General features: G+C 40.8%; 1 protein-coding gene across 1 annotated transcript in view; it reads right to left on the bottom strand.

The window, feature by feature from the left end:
• PCOLCE2 (procollagen C-endopeptidase enhancer 2) overlaps window positions 1-22,775 on the bottom strand; it is a 91,400-nt gene that overhangs the window by 38,749 nt on the left and 29,876 nt on the right. Inside the window, exons 3-4 of the mRNA XM_077488224.1 lie at window positions 2,311-2,566; window positions 1,738-1,862 (exon numbers count right to left, since the gene is read on the bottom strand). Of these exons, the coding sequence (XP_077344350.1) occupies window positions 1,738-1,862; window positions 2,311-2,566 (381 nt within the window). The remainder of the gene's footprint in view (window positions 1-1,737; window positions 1,863-2,310; window positions 2,567-22,775) is intronic.

The following is a 22,775-nucleotide window of genomic DNA, read 5'->3' on the forward strand; positions in this document are numbered from 1 at the left end:
CACTCATCCCAGCACCATTTGCTTACACATTTAGAGCCATTATAATGATTATGTCAATATATTTGGTCATATTCACTTTACATCACACACAACAAAATCAGTTTTCTTCTTTTTTGGAACAATTGATTTACACAGTAAAAAACGCCATGTATCACATTCCCAAAAAATTTAAAATAGATAAAAAATATATATATTTAATGCCCTTTAAATATATTTTCCATTTTTTTTCACCCTTTGCCCCTCTGTCATAACTACAACAAAAAGGTATACATTATTTATTTATTGCTATCCCCTGAGAACTGTATCTCAGGGGCCTGCCTACCTCTTCCTCCTGAGGGCCATAAGTGTGACTTCTTGTAAGCTCATTGGAACGGCATTCTGCCTTTGAGGGGATGGGACGGCTCATGAATACCCCTACATCACTCACGTTTTAGAAACCTCTGGTTATAGGACTTTTTCCTAAATTTCATCATTGGGCAGTAAATATACTCTTAACCTTCATGTAAATGTTTACATATTATAATATGTCTGTTGCATCCTTTTAGAATTAACCCCCCTGAAGAAGACCATGACTGCATAGATCAAAACGAGTCATGGTATCCAATTGTGGTTGCCATTTTTGTAATGTTTTGCTCCACCATGTTTATACTGCCATACATGATAAATGTCCTTGTAATGTGCAACCAAAGCTTATTATTTTAAAACTTATGAATTTGTATTAAATTTTTTTGTAAAACGAAAAACTCATTATCAAATTATATTTTTGATCAATTTTAATTGCTGCTAAAAAAAAAAACCTTGGGGGGAACTATCCTATTCTGCAATACTAATAAGTGAAAAACGCACAGCGCTAGGTGATAGCAACAAAGTTTAGATTTAAGTGCAAATGATATGTACGTAAATAAATTCCACTAGCTGCAGTAAAAAAAAAACTTGCTGAATAGCAATTACAAGTAATAGATAAATAAATTACTGGCTAGGTGATAACAATTAAGATAATACAAAAGGAAAAAAACACTTATAAATATTACTACCTAAACATTTTTTACATTAATGCAGGGAATGCATTAAGGTAAAAATGGTTTAGACTTTAGAACCACTTTAAGATAGTAATGTTTACATGGCATAAAAGTTACCATGTTAAGTCTGCTTGTACATTTCAATGAAAATCTGTACTTCAGGTACCTTTATTATATATCTAAACATTTGTTAGCAGACAATGCATTTTTAGCACTCACCATCAGTTCCATCCTTTTGGAACGCTAGAACAAATTCTCATTTAAGGGCTTGTGTCAACAGGCTTGAGACTTGTACAGATGGCAACATTGTGTCACCAGTTTAAGAGGTTTCTGAGACCATTCAGAATTCATTGACCAAAGCATTTGACCCCCTTTCAAACTGCATTTCACCTGCTTCAAGCTAGTTTTACATTCTCATAGTCTTGTAATGTAACCCATTTGAAGTAAAAAAAGCCATTCGACACAAACTCTAAGCCTGCTAAATACGACCGCTCTGCCGTGCATTTAACTGGGTTCAGTTAGTCACTCTGATAATAAAATACAACTTTTAATAAAAATTATAAAAGTAAAATAAATATATGAAATAAAGCACAGCTATACCAGAAAGTGAGCTTTTTTAAATAATTTTTTAACATTTTCTATACATTTACTAAATAATGGAAGGCAAAAAGTAATAGCACCTGTTTATGAAATTAAAAATATAATGAATACATCTCACCTGATGTTTAGGTGCAACAATGTGCCAGGAACATGTGACACCAGCTGGGTAATCTCTATCAGGCCAGTTTGGAGTTTTTAAAGTTCCAATAGATTTTTCCAGCCTTCCTCCACAGTACTGATCCCCTGTAATCACAGAAACCTCAGTAAGCTGATTAAGTATTTGGTTGTTCAATTCAACCAAACAACCAGATAGGCTGCAAATGCATCGCTGGCCAAAGTTCAATGAAACACAAATAACTATCCAAATAAAAGTGATTAATTAGGGAGTTTTTACATTTTTCATGTAAATATTTTTTGAAAATTATAATTTTAAGTAGCGTACAGTAGTAGTGGTGGTATTTCCACCTTTATTCCTCATATATCCAAATCAGTACCTATTATAGACTCTTTTAGGGAGTTGTGTATATTTATCCTTTTACTGTATTAATAAACTACAAATAAATGATTTAATTATTTTTTTTGTCACAGGTAGACCTCTTTTTTTATAAACATTGTTACAGACAATTATTTGCTTTGTCCTCTGAAATTCATGCTTATATATATTAATATATTATAAATACAAAGCCAATACCTCTTTCATTGGGTTCTGCTGCTGAGAACATTGCTATGAAACCATTGCCTGCTGTGTTGGCATCTGACACCATTTGGACCAACATCTTGTTGCTGCTGGATACAAGAGCACCAGGTCTAAAAGTACCACAGAATCGTCCAATGCGCTGTCCATTCGAATGACCACTGTACACATCCACAAAGTCATATCGGCAAAGATTGTCATTTTCCAAATCGATGAAACGGAAATTCAAGACAACCACTTTACCCTCTGGAACCTAAAAAAGAGAGTCAGCATTATTTTTGGGTACTAGTGAAGTCTACAACATGGGGCTAATACTTTGTCCTAGTGCACATTAATGATCAGATATCTCAAATTCTATCCACTATTTGCATTTTATTGTCTCTCATATAAAAAATAAAATAAAAAGGAGTATTGCCTTTGGTTAGGCTATTATTTGTGTCACCATCGTTGACCACCATATGTTGTCCTCACAAGTGAAACAACAACATGTGGCCACTCATTAAAATAAGAAAAGAGGTTTACCCTTGAAGAACGTAGAGGTTTTTTTTACTGTAAGAGTGGCAAAGATATGGAATTCCCTTCCACAGGAGATGGTCTCAGCTTGGGGGGGGGGGGGGGGGGGAATCGATAGTTTCAAAACACTATTACATAAGCACTTGAACGGCCACAACATACAGGGATATACAATGTAATACTGACATATAATCACACATATAGGTTAAACTTGATGGACTTTGGTGGGTGTCTTTTTTCAACCTCGCCCAACTATGTAACAAATGTGTCATAGTAACTGAGTGTAGCTTTTAGAAAGATAATTTTCTCCACGGGGCTCCCTATTGGTGTTTCTTTCTGGCCTTTGTGGTCCACTGTCTTGATGCAATTAACATGGAAAGTGTCAGGGCTGGCTTAGCCCTTCCTTCTCTGGGCTGGCTGCTCAGCTGTCAGATAATTGCCAGCTCTCCTTTTTGCCACTTACCTTTTTATTTTTTATTAACAAACAAGTGTGATTTAATTGTACTTCTGTCTCGGTCTGGTTCATGGTTTCTGACAGAAAGACAGATGTTTTATGCTTAGGAACTGGGTGGAGGTGTAAAAATTCTAAAACAACCCTGTTCTAGCTACATAATCCCATCCTTGATGTTAAGAGGGCTTCAAAAATACCAATTCTTTAATTTACATGGCAAAAGTGATGGGGAAATCTACTAAAAGGGTCACTCATTCCGGAGACAACTTTTGTAAAAAGTGGGAAATTCCCCTCATTTTAGGAGATTTCCTATAACTTGCTGTAGCATCTCTGGGACAAGCGTAGGGAAATTTTCCTAATGGTACAGAGACATAAATAAATAACCAGAGAGGTAGTTTAACCTTTCCCAACTTTACCCATACCTAAAAGAAAAAGAAAAAAATATATATATATGAAAAGCTTTTTGGGCTATATATACATTTTAAGGATCATCAGCCTGCAGTCTGAGCACCACACATAGTTCTATGGTACCTACTTTGACCTACAGACTTTGGTAACAATGAATCCCAATTAATCAGTGTTACAGGAACTTCTTACACCAACAACTGAAATGGTGTCAACAATATGATAAAGGCATTTATGACCCCACCAAGAAGCAGATATTACAACCAACATTGCTCATTAGAGGTTTGACTTAAAGTAATTAAGTACTGCATTTCAGTATTTACCAGACCGTGGTATAGCTGTGACAGGGTTTTCAGTGCACTATGACAAGAATGCTTCAAATGAATGCTATTCGTTCTTTTATAGATATGTTACAATACAACATATGTCAATAAAAATTATCCTAATAGAAGTTGGGAAAAGATACATTAGAATGCAGCTTGACAGGCTAACATGTTGATTTGAAGCAGCTGTACTCCGTATGAAGGTACATGCTATATTTAACAGCTGCACTTAAATATGCATAATTATGCAAATCAATTGAACATAATTGTTAGTTATAAACAGAGGGTATTTTTAGCATCTCTCATTGTTGGGGGCAGTCTGTGGAGTAGAGTCTCTCTCTATGTCGGGAGCAGTCTGTAATGTAATGTAATGTCGTCTCTCTCTCTGTTGGGAGTCTATGGAGCAGTCTCTCTCTCTCTTTTGGGAGTCTATGGAGCAGTCTCTCTCTCTGTTGGGAGTCTATGGAGCAGTCTCTCTCTCTCTTTTGGGAGTCTATGGAGCAGTCTCTCTCTCTGTTGCGAACAGTCTGTGGAGCAGTCTCTCACTCTCTCTGTTGGGAGCAGTCTGTGGAGCAGTCTCTCGCTCTGTTGGGAGCAGTCTCTCTCTCTCTCTGTTGGGAGCAGTCTGTGGAGCAGTCTCTCACTCTCTCTCTCTGTTGGGAGCAGTCTGTGGAGCAGTCTCTCACTCTCTCTCTCTGTTGGGAGCAGTCTGTGGAGCAGTCTCTCACTCTCTCTCTGTTGGGAGCAGTCTGTGGAGCAGTCACTCTCTCTCTCTGTTGGGAGCAGTCTCTCGCTCTCTCTGTTGGGAGCAGTCTGTGGAGCAGTCTCTCGCTCTCTCTGTTGGGAGCAGTCTGTGGAGCAGTCTCTCTCTCTCTCTCTGTTGGGAGCAGTCTGTGGAGCAGTCTCTCACTCTCTCTCTCTGTTGGGAGCAGTCTGTGGAGCAGTCTCTCACTCTCTCTCTCTGTTGGGAGCAGTCTGTGGAGCAGTCTCTCACTCTCTCTCTCTGTTGGGAGCAGTCTGTGGAGCAGTCTCTCACTCTCTCTCTGTTGGGAGCAGTCTGTGGAGCAGTCACTCTCTCTCTCTGTTGGGAGCAGTCTCTCGCTCTCTCTGTTGGGAGCAGTCTGTGGAGCAGTCTCTCGCTCTCTCTGTTGGGAGCAGTCTGTGGAGCAGTCTCTCGCTCTCTCTGTTGGGAGCAGTCTGTGGAGCAGTCTCTCGCTCTCTCTGTTGGGAGCAGTCTGTGGAGCAGTCTCTCGCTCTCTCTCTCTGTTGGGAGCAGTCTGTGGAGCAGTCTCTCGCTCTCTCTCTCTGTTGGGAGCAGTCTGTGGAGCAGTCTCTCGCTCTCTCTGTTGGGAGCAGTCTGTGGAGCAGTCTCTCGCTCTCTCTGTTGGGAGCAGTCTGTGGAGCAGTCTCTCGCTCTCTCTGTTGGGAGCAGTCTGTGGAGCAGTCTCTCGCTCTCTCTCTCTGTTGGGAGCAGTCTGTGGAGCAGTCTCTCGCTCTCTCTCTCTGTTGGGAGCAGTCTGTGGAGCAGTCTCTCGCTCTCTCTCTCTGTTGGGAGCAGTCTGTGGAGCAGTCTCTCGCTCTCTCTGTTGGGAGCAGTCTGTGGAGCAGTCTCTCGCTCTCTCTGTTGGGAGCAGTCTGTGGAGCAGTCTCTCGCTCTCTCTGTTGGGAGCAGTCTGTGGAGCAGTCTCTCGCTCTCTCTGTTGGGAGCAGTCTGTGGAGCAGTCTCTCTCTCTCTCTGTTGGGAGCAGTCTGTGGAGCAGTCTCTCTCTCGCTCTGTTGGGAGCAGTCTGTGGAGCAGTCTCTCTCTCGCTCTGTTGGGAGCAGTCTGTGGAGCAGTCTCTCTCTCGCTCTGTTGGGAGCAGTCTGTGGAGCAGTCTCTCTCTCTCGCTCTGTTGGGAGCAGTCTGTGGAGCAGTCTCTCTCTCTCGCTCTGTTGGGAGCAGTCTGTGGAGCAGTCTCTCTGTTGGGAGCAGTCTGTGGAGCAGTCTCTCTCTCTGTTGGGAGCAGTCTGTGGAGCAGTCTCTCTCTCTGTTGGGAGCAGTCTGTGGAGCAGTCTCTCTCTCTGTTGGGAGCAGTCTGTGGAGCAGTCTCTCTCTCTGTTGGGAGCAGTCTCTCTCTCTCTCCCTCTCTGTTGGGAGCAGTCTGTGGAGAAGTCTCTCCCTCTCTGTTGGGAGCAGTCTGTGGAGCAGTCTCTCCCTCTCTGTTGGGAGCAGTCTGTGGAGCAGTCTCTCCCTCTCTGTTGGGAGCAGTCTGTGGAGCAGTCTCTCGCTCTCTCTGTTGGGAGCAGTCTGTGGAGCAGTCTCTCGCTCTCTCTGTTGGGAGCAGTCTGTGGAGCAGTCTCTCGCTCTCTCTGTGGGGAGCAGTCTGTGGAGCAGTCTCTCTCTCGCTCTGTTGGGAGCAGTCTGTGGAGCAGTCTCTCTCTCTCGCTCTGTTGGGAGCAGTCTGTGGAGCAGTCTCTCTCTCTCGCTCTGTTGGGAGCAGTCTGTGGAGCAGTCTCTCTCTCTCGCTCTGTTGGGAGCAGTCTGTGGAGCAGTCTCTCTCTCGCTCTGTTGGGAGCAGTCTGTGGAGCAGTCTCTCTCTCGCTCTGTTGGGAGCAGTCTGTGGAGCAGTCTCTCTCTCGCTCTGTTGGGAGCAGTCTGTGGAGCAGTCTCTCTGTTGGGAGCAGTCTGTGGAGCAGTCTCTCTGTTGGGAGCAGTCTGTGGAGCAGTCTCTCTCTCTGTTGGGAGCAGTCTGTGGAGCAGTCTCTCTCTCTGTTGGGAGCAGTCTCTCTCTCTCTCCCTCTCTGTTGGGAGCAGTCTGTGGAGCAGTCTCTCTCTCGCTCTGTTGGGAGCAGTCTGTGGAGCAGTCTCTCTGTTGGGAGCAGTCTGTGGAGCAGTCTCTCTGTTGGGAGCAGTCTGTGGAGCAGTCTCTCTCTCTGTTGGGAGCAGTCTGTGGAGCAGTCTCTCTCTCTGTTGGGAGCAGTCTCTCTCTCTCTCCCTCTCTGTTGGGAGCAGTCTGTGGAGCAGTCTCTCCCTCTCTGTTGGGAGCAGTCTGTGGAGCAGTCTCTCCCTCTCTGTTGGGAGCAGTCTCCCTCTCTTTTGTGGTAATCTATGGAGGAGTCTCTCTGTGGGAATGTGGGGAACTTTATTTTAGGGGGAACTCTGTGAACTCTGATGTAAAGAGAAACTCTATAGACTGATTATGTAAAAGGGGGCTCTAGAGAACCTTAATCGTAAGGAGGGAATGCAGAGGGACTCTGATGTAGGGGGAAATTCTGTGTACTCTGATGTACGGAGGGAATACTCGGGACTTCGATTTAGGGGGAACTCTGGAAACTTTGATATAAAAGAGGGGCTCCGGTGTAAAGGGGGAACTCTGTGGACTCTGATTTAAAGGGAAACTCTGACATAAGAGAAAAGTAAGCAGGATCAACAGCGCTCAGGACCTCTCTGTGGCACTTACAACTTCCAGATTATCCAGTATAAGACCATGATTCAAGCCCTTGAAAAAGCACCTGGGGCACAAAATGCATTGTCACTGCAACCCAGTAGCTTGCTGTCCAGTTTTTTTTTTTTTTTTTTTTTTAAGAGTTCATGTTCTTATATCCGTAGCATATGTCATGCGCTATACTGGATAATCTGGAAATTATAAGTGCCACAGAGATGTCCAGAGCGCTGTTGATCCTGTTTGCTTTTTCTGATGTATCATCATAGACTCCGCACCAGACTCCTGGATGTATTGTCTGATGCATCAGAGTTCCCTTCAGAAGCCACTGTGTTACAAGGGGGGATTCTGGGGACACAGATGTAAAGAGGGAATCTGGGCACCATGATGTATAGGGGAACTCTGACATAAGGAGGGACTCTCAAGACTATGTAAGAAGGGACTCTGGGAACCTCGATGTAAGGAGGTGAATAGAGGGGTTATCCTGACTGCTGCACTCTACATGTTTTTTTTTTTTTTACTTCCCTGCACACCATACATTATGTTGTGCGTCACGCAATCCTGACCAAGGTTTTCATTGGCTCAACAGTTGTTGGTTGTAGTGAAATTCTTATTTAAGATAGGCTCAGTCAGACAAAATGATATTATTTTTGTGTGCATAAAACATACTGTATGTAATGGAAATGTTTAATTTTTAAAAAATGATCCTTTGTCCTGTGGTATATATAGGTCTGTGAGGCTTTCAGTTGTGGTACAGTAATTAAAGAGAAAGTAAACCGTGATGGGTTTTGTCTCCCTGCAAAGGTAAAGCATAATGGGCTACTATGCATCGCATAGTAGCCCATTATGTGTCACTTACCTGACACAGGAGCCAGCGATGTCACCGCTGTCTGCTGCTCTGGCCACTCACAGCGCTGGAGCAGCGATGATGTCACTCCCGCGCATGCGCACGGGAGCCGCCACTAACGGCATATATAGTGCGCCTGCATCGCATAGTAGCCCATTATGTGTCACTTACCTGGCACAGGAGCCAGTGATGTCACCGCTGTCCCCTGTAGTCAGGAGCATCCATCTTCTTCTGGGTATCGCTGCTCCGGCCACTCACAGCGCTGGAGCAGCGATGACGTCAATCCCGCGCATGCGCAAGGGAGCCGCCACTAACGGCATATCGCTGTTTAGTAGCTGCATGCGCCGGAGACAGTGATGCCCGTCTTTTAGTAAATATCTCCTAAACCGTGTAGGTTTAGGAGATATTTCTTGGACCTACAGGTAAGCCTTAATCTAGGCTTACCTGTAGGTCAAAGTGGTTTGTAAGGGTTTACAACCACTTTAAGAGCATTTTGTGGGTACAAGGATTGTGCTATACAGTATGTGTGCAGTGTATATAGCGACTAGGCTCAAATTCTGTTTATTCATCCCCTCTTAAGCCCCTTTCACACTGGGGGGGGTTTTCAGGCGCTACAGCGGCAAAAATAGCGCCTGAAAAAAAAACGTCCCCTTTCACTCCAGTGTGAAAGCCAGAGAGCTTTTACACTGGAGTGGTGCACTGGCAGGACGGTGAAAAAAGTCCTGCTAGCCGCATCTTTGGAGCGGTGTATTCACCGCTCCTACCTATTAAATCAATGGGGCAGCGTGGCTATACCACCGGCAAAGCGCTGCTTTGCGGGCAGTTTTAACCCTTTTTCGGCATAACGCCGCTAAAACTACAGTAAAGCGCCGCAAAAAATAGCGGCGCTTTACCGCCGACGCACGCACAGGCCCAGTGTGAAAAGGGGCCTTAGACAAAATCTGGCCATGCATACAGTTCACCGCAGTGTGCTACACAAGCTGCAGAATTACATTTTTCTGTTTCATCCCACGGTGCCCCAGGCCTTTCATATTCCTAACCATGCTCACATTTTGTCAGTCTGGTTTAAATTTCTAATTGTAAAGCCAAGCAAATTATTGTTTTAAGTATTGTTTATGCTGTTTAAATATCGAGTGTCTGCGTTTATAATAGTAGTTCATATTTCAGAATGTCAGTATATATTTTTTTCATGTTTAGTCAGAAAAAAAAAAAAAAGTCATGGGGGTTTGGCAACACTGCCTGTGTGTTATATAGGTTTTATATCCGCCTAGTCAGTCAAATCATATTTAAATTGCTGCTGTTGGCAAAACCATCTAGCACATAAAAGGTACAGAGAGACGTTTGATTCAGATGAATGGGATCGATTTCATTCAATGTTTTACGCTAAAATGTTTTACATTAAAAATGCTGGAAAGCGAATTGTTGTAATTGTGCACTTACTTAGGGTACTGTATGAGACTGCGTTCTGGTAACTTATATAAATAGGACCTTTTTTGTAATATTTTACATCACAATGCCATAATACTGTTTCTGCATTAGGGTGGAACAAGCTTTTTTTCATAAGCCACATAGAAGAGATCACCTAAAAATGGACAGCAATCTGATCTTCCTCCTGGGAAATTTTAACTGGCAGGCCATGAAACTGATCGCTTATGGTCACCCCATATTCCATGCACTATAGGTGGTTAATATAAACTTAATTTAACTGAACTTTTGTTGATAAATGTGATTTTATACACAACATATGTAAAAATTGGAACAAGAAGTAAGGGAATGGGACACAGATGGCAACAAAAACTTAATAGAGGTTCTATCTGTACTTTCTGTACAAAAAAAATAGATTTTTATTGCTATGGCGAGTAAAATAAGTATTGAGCACGTCACCATTTTTCTAGGTAAATACATTTCTAAAGGTGCAGTTGACATGAAATTTTCACCACAGTCAGTAACAAAGTCATGTAATTCATACGTACAAAGAAACCAAAACAAATACATTCAGAAATTAGATTATGCGTAATAAAATGGAATTGTAAAAGTTCAGATTTTTTAAATAAAAATAACAAACATGTTATACTTACCTGCTCTGGTCTCCTTTTCTGGGGTGCCACTGGCACTCCTGGCCCCTCCCCTTCTTCGGGTGCCCCCACGGATAGCCGCTTTCCCTGGGGGCATTTGTGCAGGCGGGCTCCCGAGTCCTGCTGCTGCGTCCATTGGCACATACAGCGGGACTCTGCTCCGCACCCCACTCCCGGTGTCACTGGATTTGATTGACATCAGAAGGAGCCAATGACTCCTGCTGCTATCTATCTGTCCAATGAGATGAGAGCCAGTGGCTGGAGCCGCTGGGCTTGTGTATGGCGCTGAAACAAATGGACTCAGGAGGAAAGAAAAAGGGGGGGGGGGTCTGAGGGGGCACTGCATCAAAGAAGGTTTTTCACCTTAACCACTTCAGCCCCGGAAGAATTTACCCCCTTAATGACCAGGCCATTTTCTGCGATGCAACACTGCATTACTTTAACTAACAATTGAGCATTCGTGCAATGTTGTACCCAAACAAAATTTACGTTCTTTTTTCCCCACAAATAGAGATAGATATCTTTTGGTGGTAATTGATCACCTCTGCGGTTTCTATTTTTTGTGCTATAAAACAAAAAAATATATATATTTTTTTTACTTTCTACTATAATACAGATCCAAAAAAATAAAAAAAAACATTTATTCATCAGTTTAGGCTAATATTTGTCTACATGTTTTTGTTAAAAAAAAATACCAATAAGCGTATATTGATTGATTCGAGCAAACTTTATAGCGTCTGCAAAATAGGGGATAGATTTATGGCATTTTTCTTTCTTTTTTTTAATGGCAGCGATCAGTGATTTTTAGTGGCATTGCGGTGGACAGATCAGACACCTAACTGACATTTTTGACACTCTTTTGTGAACCAGTGACATTATTACAGTGATCAGTGCTAAAAATATGCAGACATTGACAATCACACTGGCTGGAAAGGGGTTAACATCAGGGGTGTTCAAGGGGTTAAATGTGTTCCCCATTTGTGTTTCCCAACTGTGTGGGGGATTGTGTGACTGGGGAAACACACAGGTTCGCCTTCTTGCTTAGCAGGAAGACAGATCTCAGTGTCACCCCTGACAGAACGGAGATCTGCCCTGTTTACTTTGGCAGATCCCAGCTCTGTCTCTGTGGGGAATGATCGTGGGCGGCCAACGGACACAGTTCGCTGATTGGCTCCCTCCGCTGGCCAATCAGAGCATGCATGCACCGCCACATGTGCGCCCACGAAAGCTAGTGCCCAAATCGCTGTACTGATTTGCATAGCTGAGGCGCCTTGCTGCAGTAAATCTGCAGCAGGTGGTTGGCAGGTGGTTAATGCATTGAATGTATCAAGGTGAAAAACTTTGAGACTTTACAATCCCTTTAATACTTTGTACAAAATCCTTTGTTGGTAATGACAGCTTCAAGATGCCTCCTGTATGGAGAAACTAGTTGCATCCATTGCTCGGGTGTGATTTTGGTCCATTCTTCCACACAGTCTTCAAATCTTGAAGGTTCCGTGGGCCTCGTCTATGAACTCTGATCTTCAGTTCTTTCCATACTTCATTTTCTATTGGATTCAAATCGGGTGATTGGCTGGGCCATTCTAGCAGCGTTATTTTTTTTCTTGGAAACCAATTGAGAGTTTCCTTGGCTTTGTGTTTGAGATTGTTATCTTGCTGAAATGTCCACATTCATCTTCATCATCCTGGTAGATGGCAGCAGATTTTTATCAGGAATGTCTTGGTATATTTTTTCATACATTCTTCCTTAATGATATGAAAATTGCCAGTACCATATGCTGAAAAACAGCCCCACACCATGACGTTCCCACCTCCAAACTTCACTGTTGGTATGATGTATTGGAGGTGATATGCAGTGCCATTGACCTCCAAACATGGTGTATACTATGAAAAGATGTTAAAAATACTGTGCCACCCTCAGAGAGCAGCCAACACAACAATAAGATTTATTGTAAATGAATATGTGTAGTAAATGTGTATATACACATTACACATATATATGTGTGTGTGTGTATATTTATATTTATTTCTTTGCCGTTTTCTTTATTGCCTTTTCCTCCCTTTTTTTTATCCTTCTACTACCATTCTTTTTTCCTTTTTAAAGTTATTTGGCATGCCCTCCACCCCATGCTCCGAATTTATTTATTTTAAGTGAGTACTCCTTAATCTTTTTACCATAAATATGCCTTTATTTTTTTATATCCTTTTATTTATTTTTTTTCCCTTTTTTCTGTTTGCAGCATTTTTCTGTAATTCAGTTGCCATTATATTTCTTTATATGGTACACATTACAAATATATTTCTTATATACCTCATACATTTAATTTTCCTTCCTTTCTCTTTGGCGCACTTGCAGTCTGGTCATATTGTGTGTCTTCTGTGACAGCACAGAGCCCCTTTCACTTGGGTCAAATTGGTTCCCTGTGGCTGCCCTCAGGAGGTCTGGCATGGTAGGTTCACCTTCTTTGGGGGCGGGCATTGGCAAAGGACATATATATCTTTATATTGCAAGATACTCATGTTTTGTATACTTTTGTACTTCATTTATTTTGTTTGTATCTTTGTCCTTTTTTTGCTTTTTTGATTCGTATATATATACCCCGATGAAGCTAATGTGAAACATGTCGGGTTAATGTACGAATAAGCAACTTCTGTTAAAGCTGAATATTTGCCTAATGACAACCTCTACTATGAATTGTTGATTACTAGTGAACAAAGTGGCCCTGTTGTGTTTTAACTATATTCCCATTAAAATTATTATATTTTAAAATTATTGGCTTTCATTATTATTTGAAAGCACCATAAAAATCCCCTCTTTCCTCTCTTTATTTCAACAATTAACTATTTGGGATGAAGTGCCAACCATTTGGGTGTTCCACCCCAAGCCGGACATACTTTTTACATAAGTGATACAAACAGTGTGCTGCAGAGATGTGGAATACTAATTTTTCCAATATAATATAGTACAGAGTTCCTTTGCTAATTCATATGCTGCCATGCACTAGCAGGTTTAATCACTTTTATATGTTAAATATAATCATTACAGGGAAGCCTGTGAGGCTTAGCCTGTACACAAACTAAGATGTAGGTTGTGATTTTTGACCTCTCTTTCAGAATGCTAATTACCTAGCTCTCAAAATCTAGTGGGCAACATTTTCTGACTCACTATCCTTCATTAAGGGCTGATTCACACCTATGCATTTTTAGTGCTTTTTGCAGTTTTGCACTTCAGTCCATTTACCATGGTTTCCTATGGAACACATTCTGTAGTACAAAATGCACTTTACTTGTTGCATGATTTTGAAACTTTTTTTTTTTTTTTTAATTAAGTTGTATGAACAGCCATAAGCCCCAGTTCACATAGGTGCGGTTTGACATGCGAGCTGACATATCAAATCACAGCCTAGTGCTGGCAACAGCACTGTCCCAACTGTGCGACACAGACTTTGCGGTGCCACACTGATTTCCAAAAGTATTTTATGCACTACTTTTGGCGACTTTTGGGGCATGCATGAACCTGCACAAATGTCATTTAAATCACCCCCGAACTCGCACTGAAATGCAGTTTGAAATCGTGCTAGTTCAGATGAATTTGCGGGCTAAATTAATGGGCTAAAACCCACTAGATTTTTGTTTTGAACAATGTTTTTTGATATGAAAATACAACCTTCTCTGTAATATAAACTGAAAACAGTTGTCGACCAGTTGAAACTATTCCCCCCATGCCTATACCATCCCTATAGATGTAGTCACATCATTTAACTAAAGTTCAGTGTAGCATATGAACAGATCCCAATAGATATGTTGATCATGACTATGCCTAGCATTTACCCTCTACACTGCTATTATCTGGTCCACAAGAATAAGATAATCAACCAAATCCTGGGGAAAAATCGTACTTGTGCCGCATCCCAAAACAATTATTCAAAACATTTTCAGTAACTAACTGATTCCATTACTAAGACTTTAAAGGCTCTGTACTAGAGACAACATTAAAGTGGTTGTAAACCCTTACAACCAACTTTTACCTACAGGTAAGCCTAGATTAAGGTTTACCTGTAGGTCCAAGAAATATCTCCTAAACCTACACGGTTTAGGAGATATTTGCAGAAAGACTGCGGCGCAGGCGCACTGAGTGTGCCGCGGTCAACATCGATATGCCGCGTGTGACTATGTGATGCCTAGTAGTCCATTATGCTTTACCTTTGCAGGGAATCAAAGAGGAAGTAAACTCATCAGGGTTTACTTCCTCTTTAACACAATTAGGAAGTATATAAAACACAAATTTTATTAGTTACAATTTGTCAATAAAATAACAAATAGTTGTATTGATATGCTTGATATGATCTGTCATTCTCAGACATATGATTAAATAGTGCAATATTCCATGCTAAAAAGACGTATACATAGTCCACAAAACAATAACAATACATACATGTTTCACATGTATAATCAATGGAAATTTTTTTAAGTGTTTAGCCACCTGGCTTACCACAACTTTCAACAGCAAATATTTGGTATATTTAGATACCCCATACCACCAGATGGTCCAAACTAACGCTCAGCCACACATGGGCCGGGATGATGTCAAGACATTGGACCACACAGGGAGGAGACTGAGGCTGCAACAGGATCGACAACAACCAGCAACATAACTGCAAACAAAATTATATAATATGAAGCTATTCATAAATACTAGTAATGAGAAGCTATTTCAAGAATCCTTGTAATTCCCACCTAGAACACATTCACATCACATATGTAAAATCAAACAACACTCACAATCCAACCTACACCTGCTTACATCATACAAATACCTACCTATTCCCACTAAAACACTACACAGCCATGCACAGATCCAACCCACTAACATGCAACAAACATCCAGACATCCATTATACCATACATATGCCAAACCATTCAAACCAACACCCCTCCCCCTATATTGTCCCACTTGGCAGGAGGAACATGCCAACACACTGGGGGGAGGTAGCAGCTGCAGCAGTGTGCGACAGGGAGCCAGCATTGAACAAGTTGCACTATTGGGTATGCTATTTGGACCCATTATTGGAATACATTGTTTTGCTGCATGTAAGGGGATTTACTTTGTGGCTGTGAGACTATTTCTTGTTATATAAGGGTGCAAAGTTTCCATACATTTGGAGAGTAATGTGAGCCTGGATATAATATTTTGAGCTTTGGGTTGGTATGGTTGGTCAAGGTGGAGTGGGTGTACGGGTGTAGGATTGATAGGATTTTTGCAATGTATTATATAATAGTTTGGCAATATGCATTGTTGGTCCTGGGTGGAATGGATGTTTGGATTGATAGAAGTTTGTTAGGTATGTCTGTGTGGGCTATTGGGTGTCGTGTGGCTTCCTTGTTTGAATGAAGTGTGGGTGTAAGGTTGTTAGGAGTTTTATTAGGGTGTTGGTTTGAGTGGTTTTGCACATGTATGGTAATGAATGCCTGGATGATTGTTGCATGCTACTAGGCTGCATTTATGCATTACTGGGTAGCGTTTTAGTGGGATTAGGTACGTTATGTGTATGATGTAAGTGGGTGTAGGTTGGGTTGTAAGTGTTGTTTGATTTTGCATATATGTGGTTGTTTGGTGTGGTCAGGTTTCTTTTAAATGTGATGTGAATGTGTTATACTGTAGGTGGGAATCACAAGGGTTCATGTGATCGCTTCTTATTACTTATTCTTATTACAAGCATATACGAATAGCTGCATATTATATCATTTAGTTTGCAGTTAAGTTGCTTGGTGTTCATCCTGTTGGGGGCTCAGTCTGCTCTCTGTGTGGCCCAGTGCCTTGAAGCCATCCTCGCCCATTTGTGGCTGGGGGTCAGTTTGGGTTATTTTCACCATTGGTGGGCATCTGGTGGTGTGGGGTATTAACTATACCAAATATTGATTTTCTGTTGGAAGTTATAGTAAGCTAGTTGGCTAAACATTTGAAAAAATGTAATTTGGTTATACATGCGAAATATGTGTATAATATAACTAATATAACTATTGTTTTATTAGTATTCTAGATAGTATTGTATTCGGCCCCTGAAGAAACAGTGGTTCAGACTTGAATTTGAAGAATGCTCAGTAAAATTACTAAATGGACTAGGTATACAGTGCCTTGAAAAAATATTCATACCCCTTGAAATTTTCCACATTTTGTCATGTTACAACCAAAAACGTAAAAATGTGTTTTATTCAGATTTTTTGTGATAGACCAACACAAAGTGGCACATAATTGTGAAGTGGAAAGAAAATGATAAATGGTTTTATGGCGTTTAAGTACGGCGTGCATTTGTATTCAGCCCCCTTTACTCTGATACCCATAACTAAAATCTAGTGGAACCAATGGTCTTCAGAAGTCACCTAATTAGTAAAAAAAAAAAAAGTCCACCTGTGTGTAATTTAATCTCAGTATAAATACAGCTGTTCTGTGAAGCCCTCAGAGGTCTGTTAGAAAACCTTAGTGAAAAACAGCATCATGAACACCAAGGAACACACCAGACAGGTAAGTTATTACGTTGTGGAGAAGTTTAAAGCAGGGTTAGGTTATAAAAAAATATCCCAAGCTTTGAACATCCCACGGTGCACTGTTCAATCCATGATCTGGAAATGGGAAGAGTATGCACAACTGCAAACCTACCAAGATATATGACCGTACACCTAAACCAACAGGCCAGGCAAGGAGAGCAAAGAAGCAGCCAAGAGGCCCATGGTAACTCTGGAAGAGCTGAAGAGATCCACAGCTCAGATGGGGGAATCTGTCCACAGGACAACTATTAGTCGTGGACTCCACAAATTTGGCCTTTATGGAAGAGTGGCAAGAAGAAAGCCATTGTTGAAAGCCATAAGAAGTCCCGTTTGCAGTTTGTGAGAAACCATGTGAGACACTGCAAACATGTGGAAGAAGTTGCTCTGGTCAGCCAAAATGTAACTTTTTGGCTTAAAAGCAAAACACTATGTGTGGTGGAAAACAAACACTGCACATCAACCTGAACACACCATCCCCACAGTGAAGCATGGTGGTAGCAGCATCATGTTGTGGAGATGCTTTTTATCAGCAGGGACAGGGAAGCTGGTCAGAGTTCATGGGAAGATGGATGGAGCCAAATACAGGGGAATCTTAGAAGAAAACCTGTTAGAGTCTGCAAAAGACTTGAGACTGGGGCAGAGGTTCAACTTCCAGCAGGGCAACAACCCTAAACATACAGCCAAAGCTACAATGGAATGGTTTAGATCAAACCATAATTATGTGTTAGAATGGCCCAGTCAAAATACAGACCTAAATCCAATTTAGAATCTGTGGCAAGGCTTGAACATTGCTGTTTACAAGCACTCTCCGTCCAATCTGACAGAACTTGAGCTATTTTTCAAAGAATGGGCAAAAATGTCACTCAAGATATGCAAAGCTGGAAGAGACATCCTCAAAAAATACTTGCAGCTGTAATTGCAGTGAAAGGTGGTTCTACAATGTATTGACTTAGGGGGACTGAATACAAATGCACGCCACACTTTTCCCAAAAATCATCAATGGTTTTCAAAACTTCTTACAAATAAATATGTGAAAATTGCAGAAGCATGTCAATATAACTAGTAGTAGTATTTTTATACTTCTTAATTGTGTTACTGTTGCCCCGAGTACAGAACCAAAGTCCCTAAAAACCCAAGTTGGTTTCTAAATGAGTTTTGGACTGCAATTATCTGGTCATATTCTTTGCGAGTTGATTCTATTTTATGAAATGAGTCAGGAGTCATTACCCTATTTCAGAAAATACAGACTATGGATAGTTGGCTGGGTCTAGCATTTTCTTACTGCTGCCAAGAAAGTTCTCAGCAGAGTTATGCCCTGTACATACGGTTGGACTTTCCGATGGAAAATGTGCGAGCGGATCGCGTTGTCGGAAAATCCGATCTTGTGTGGGCTCCATTTGACTTTTTCCGTCGGAATTTCCAACACACAAAGTTTGAGAGCTGGATCTAAAATTTTCCGACAACAAAATCCGATCACTTAAATTCCGATCTTGTGCAGAAAATTCTGACTGGCAAAGTGCCATGCATGCTCAGAATAAATTAGGAAATGAAAGCTATTGGCTACTGCCCTCTTTATAGTCCCGACGTACATGTTGTACGTCACCTCGTTCTGAACGATCAAATTTTCCGACAACTTTATGCAACCGTGTGTATGCAAGACAAGCCAAAATCCGTTGCAAAAAATCTGACAGGTTTTGTCGTCAGAATGTCCGACCATGTGTACAGGGCATAATACCACTTTCCATTGCTGCTCTAAAGCAACTAACATGAAATGATTATAGCATGTTATCAAAGCAATGACTCTTCATTTTCTACCGATAAACTCCAATCCTATCCCCCCCCCCCCATAACCTCTGCTCTTTCTTTTGCTTCATAAGGCATGTCAAGCATAGGTATCTGGGCCTCATGTGGTATTATGCTAACCAATGTAGCCCTTATTTTCAGTTGAGTTTTGCTTGAGTCTTGGGTATGCTAATCCTCAGGAATGTGAAGGTGGCATTACAACATATGGCAAAGCAGACATAGGCTGCCTAGTAGGAAGCAGTGGTTGCTCTGATAACTATGTAGGGTCCACTTTCCCTCTTGCTGCCAGCTGTTATTTATATAAGATGCAGGTCCAGAAAAATCTTTACCACTTCTGTACGGCAAGGTTTGATGTAGATACAGGTTTTAGCTGTTAAGTTATAATAAAAAGGATTTATTACTTTTTTATTATTATGTTTACTCAGTACAATACTATACCCTATAGGATTTCAATTATAATCATTCATTTTCTTTCCAGTTGTAATAACCACATTGGAAATATGTATGTCAGATTCACCATCTGCTATCTCTTCTTCCAACATGCCAATACAAAGGAAGTAGAGATAAAAGAAACACATTTATTCACTGTTGAATGTGGTGAAGCCCAGTGTCGACATAAACAATTCTCAGAAATTCTATAAGGTCCATCTTGCCTTTTATCTATACTTCTTATGAAAATGCTACTTTGCAGCGCTTAACTAAAAGCGGTCTGCTAATGTAACATGGATTTGCCTAAATGAAGAACTACTATGTGGTTTTCCAACTTAGATGTTGCATTTCTTTATCAGAGCACTGGAGCTGTAAATAGAATGGGATTGATTCCAGATACAAAACAGATATTCAGGGAAATGTTAAGCAGATCTGCATGGTGTGGGACCCCTGTGAGAGCAATATTCTGAACCACAAAGAAGAATGAATCAGCATACTATCAGCCAAGAAGGCTGTTCACAGATGTAGAATGTTGTGCATACTTCACACAGACATACCTTTCAACATTTCCAGTGAAGGACATTTAGGGGTAATGAAAAAAATATGAGCAGTCTACAACACATTTATACTGTGCTGCACAGTTAGTTAGGGGTTTTAAAAAGTAGCATTTACAAACTATAATTACGGTATGTTAGCATGTACTATATTGTTAAAAAAATATATATTGATAACAGTAACATCCCACTAATCAGATTTTAGCTTCTGATTCAATAGTTCCATGTGCCCAGACATAACAAATTTCTCATTGCTAGCCGTAACCCACGGCAAATAGATTATAACAGCTAAAATTGCTAAATTGTATCTAGTTTAGGTCAATGATAACCGTGCATACAGTATCACAGCTTCCCCTTGCACCATTTACTGTATAAGCAGTCAGGGGTTGCACCTGTATATTTTGTTCTTTTTCTCCTTCAAATTTCCACAGCTCCAAGCAGTTGTATTTTGAGGATTATCACACCCCACAAAGATTAATAGCAGAGCTCTGGCAAGAGATAAGAGAATCACAGTTACACAGTGGTGATCTCTGCAAGCAGCATTGCTAACTCTGTTTTTAGGCTTTAGAGGTGGCAGACATGATCCAACTGTTCTCGGGTCAAATTCTCAGCACCATGCTGGAGAAGGCTTTATTAAAGCGCTATTCTACCCCATAGTTATCGTAACTTGGTGGACTGAGTCATCCTCCAGCTCCTTAAACAAGTTGTAACTGTGAGATCTTCCCAAAATTCCAGTTCTTTTCCCCTCCAACTGAAAGTTTTGGATGTTCCCATTTCCATGTGCATGTTCCAGCTATTGTGGTGCATTTTTCATAAAATAAGATGAATAAAAAAATCCAACAGGGAGAATAACCCCTCAAAGAGGCCGCAGCAGCCATATAAAGGAAATTAGGCACAACGACCTGACCAGTAGTAATTGAAGGATGTAAGAAATAGTTTGAGGTTTTAAGCCTTCCGTTCTGGGTGGCCTAGCCCTTCAACTCTTCTAGCCCGTCTAATTGCTAGTTCCCAAGGCGAGCTCTTGGGTCACCCACAGCTATGAACATTGTGATGTGGCTGAAAAGTCTAACACCTTCAAAAAAAAAAAAAAAAAAAATTTCAGACACGTATCCTTTTATATTTTTACTAGACCAAAACAAAGGTAAAACAAATATATGGAGTCTGATTACCATGATATAAAGGTCTATATCCACCTTTAAAGGACAAATAGGCTAGAGACATACTGAACACCAACATTATCTACTGTAGTGACTCATGAGCTCTTATTACTACCATATTAACATATAATTTTGGGAGAGCAAATACAGACATCTAGCTATGCATGGAATCTGTAGTAATTTCAGCCACTTATGACTTATGGATATTTGAGTCAGTGGTATCCCAGTAACCAACTGTGACTAATCTACATGTCTGGAAACATTCCCGTCTCATTACAAGAGAGATACTATTCATTTCACAGTTATAACAGGTCATTGCAACCAATATGTCTATTCTTAAAGACCTGGAAAATCACAGGCAATGGAGTCAAACTGGAACTATAGTCTTACGATTTGGTTATTTTATAAGCAAGTAAAACATATTAGCTTAATGTATAAAGTGTTAACAGGTACATGAATGCAGCCATATTTGTTCTTTAAATGTACAGGTGCTGCATGGTGAGTATGCCTTTTTTGATCCACTTACCCTACTAGAAGACAATGCCTGTCTGACTGAAATAACAGGAGTCTTTAATGACCTATTTATAAAAAAAATTGTTATTGAAATACCTCTGCATTCCCAATGCTGCCACAAATAGTCCCCATAATGTTTCTAACATTTTCTATAATTGGCAACTCCATCTAGAGGCCATAATGAAGCAATTTCCTGAAATACCGCAATTAGGAATATACTGCATTATGACCACTAGAGGTTACTGTGGATAATGGGAAATACACATATTAAACACATTACGGGATTATTTGCAATATTTGTATGAATGCTGAGGCATTCATAAAGTTTTTTTTTTTTTTATAGAGACCCCATGTGATCTTTAGTCTAGGCCAAGCTTGAAACAAACAATTTTGCTTTTGGGAACTTGGCCTTGTTATGGCAGGTGCAAGACGCATCTAACCTACATTCTGCTTTGCACTCATGAGATTATAGCTCCAAAAAGACAAATGGTGCTGGTGCCTAGTGTTTGCGCTCCACAACCACCGTAAGCATCGTATCCAGCGGTGTTTCCGGGCCTGGGACCATCCACATCATCTATCCCTCTGCCGGATTTACAGCTGATGGCCTCTCCTCTCTGACGGCAACTAGTGGATGTTGAAATAATTACAATGCATATCTATAAACCACTTTTGTTTTGTTTTTAAAATTTACCATTTTAATGCACTTAGCAGGCACCGTTCCTCTTCCATTTGTCTTTTCCAGAGCACTTTTTCCATTTCTACTCGGAACTGGCAGCCTCCTATGGACACTTTCTTTTTAATTATTTTAACTTTATTATTTTTCCTTATACTTCATGGACATCACTGACTGTAACAGCCCATTGTGGTCATTAATACTATTTATACTCGATGTTCATTCCCATTCAACACTATATGAGTTTGTTTACTAGTCATATTCAGACTGCGCCGTATTATATTTTGTTTTCTGAGATTACAGCTCCACCAATTCATCACCATGACTTCCAAATCCACCTACAGCTATGGGAAACAAAACCTGCAAACCATAGCTGTTGAAGCCCCCAAGTTACAGCTCCATTCAGAAATATTTAGCCTTGGATTCACCAGGGATAAGCTTTGGGTTTCATAGTTACATAGTAGGTGAGGTTGAAAAAAGACACAAGTCCATCAAGTCCAACCTATGTGTGTGATGATTATATGTCAGTATTACATTGTATATCCCTGTATGTTGTGGTCATTCAGGTGCTTATCTAATAATTTTTTTAAACTATCGATGCTCCCCACTGAAATCACCGCCTGTGGAAGGGAATTCCAAATCCTTGCCGTTCTTACAGTAAAGAACCCTCTACGCAGTTTAAGGTTAAACCTCTTTTCTTCTAATTTTAATGTGGCCACGTGTCTTATTAAACTCCCTTCCACAGAAAAGT

Source organism: Lithobates pipiens, unplaced genomic scaffold, assembly GCF_037356315.1.
Source record: "Lithobates pipiens isolate NorthernLeopardFrog02 unplaced genomic scaffold, aLitPip1_a1.2 Scaffold_18, whole genome shotgun sequence".
NCBI lineage: Eukaryota > Metazoa > Chordata > Amphibia > Anura > Ranidae > Lithobates > Lithobates pipiens.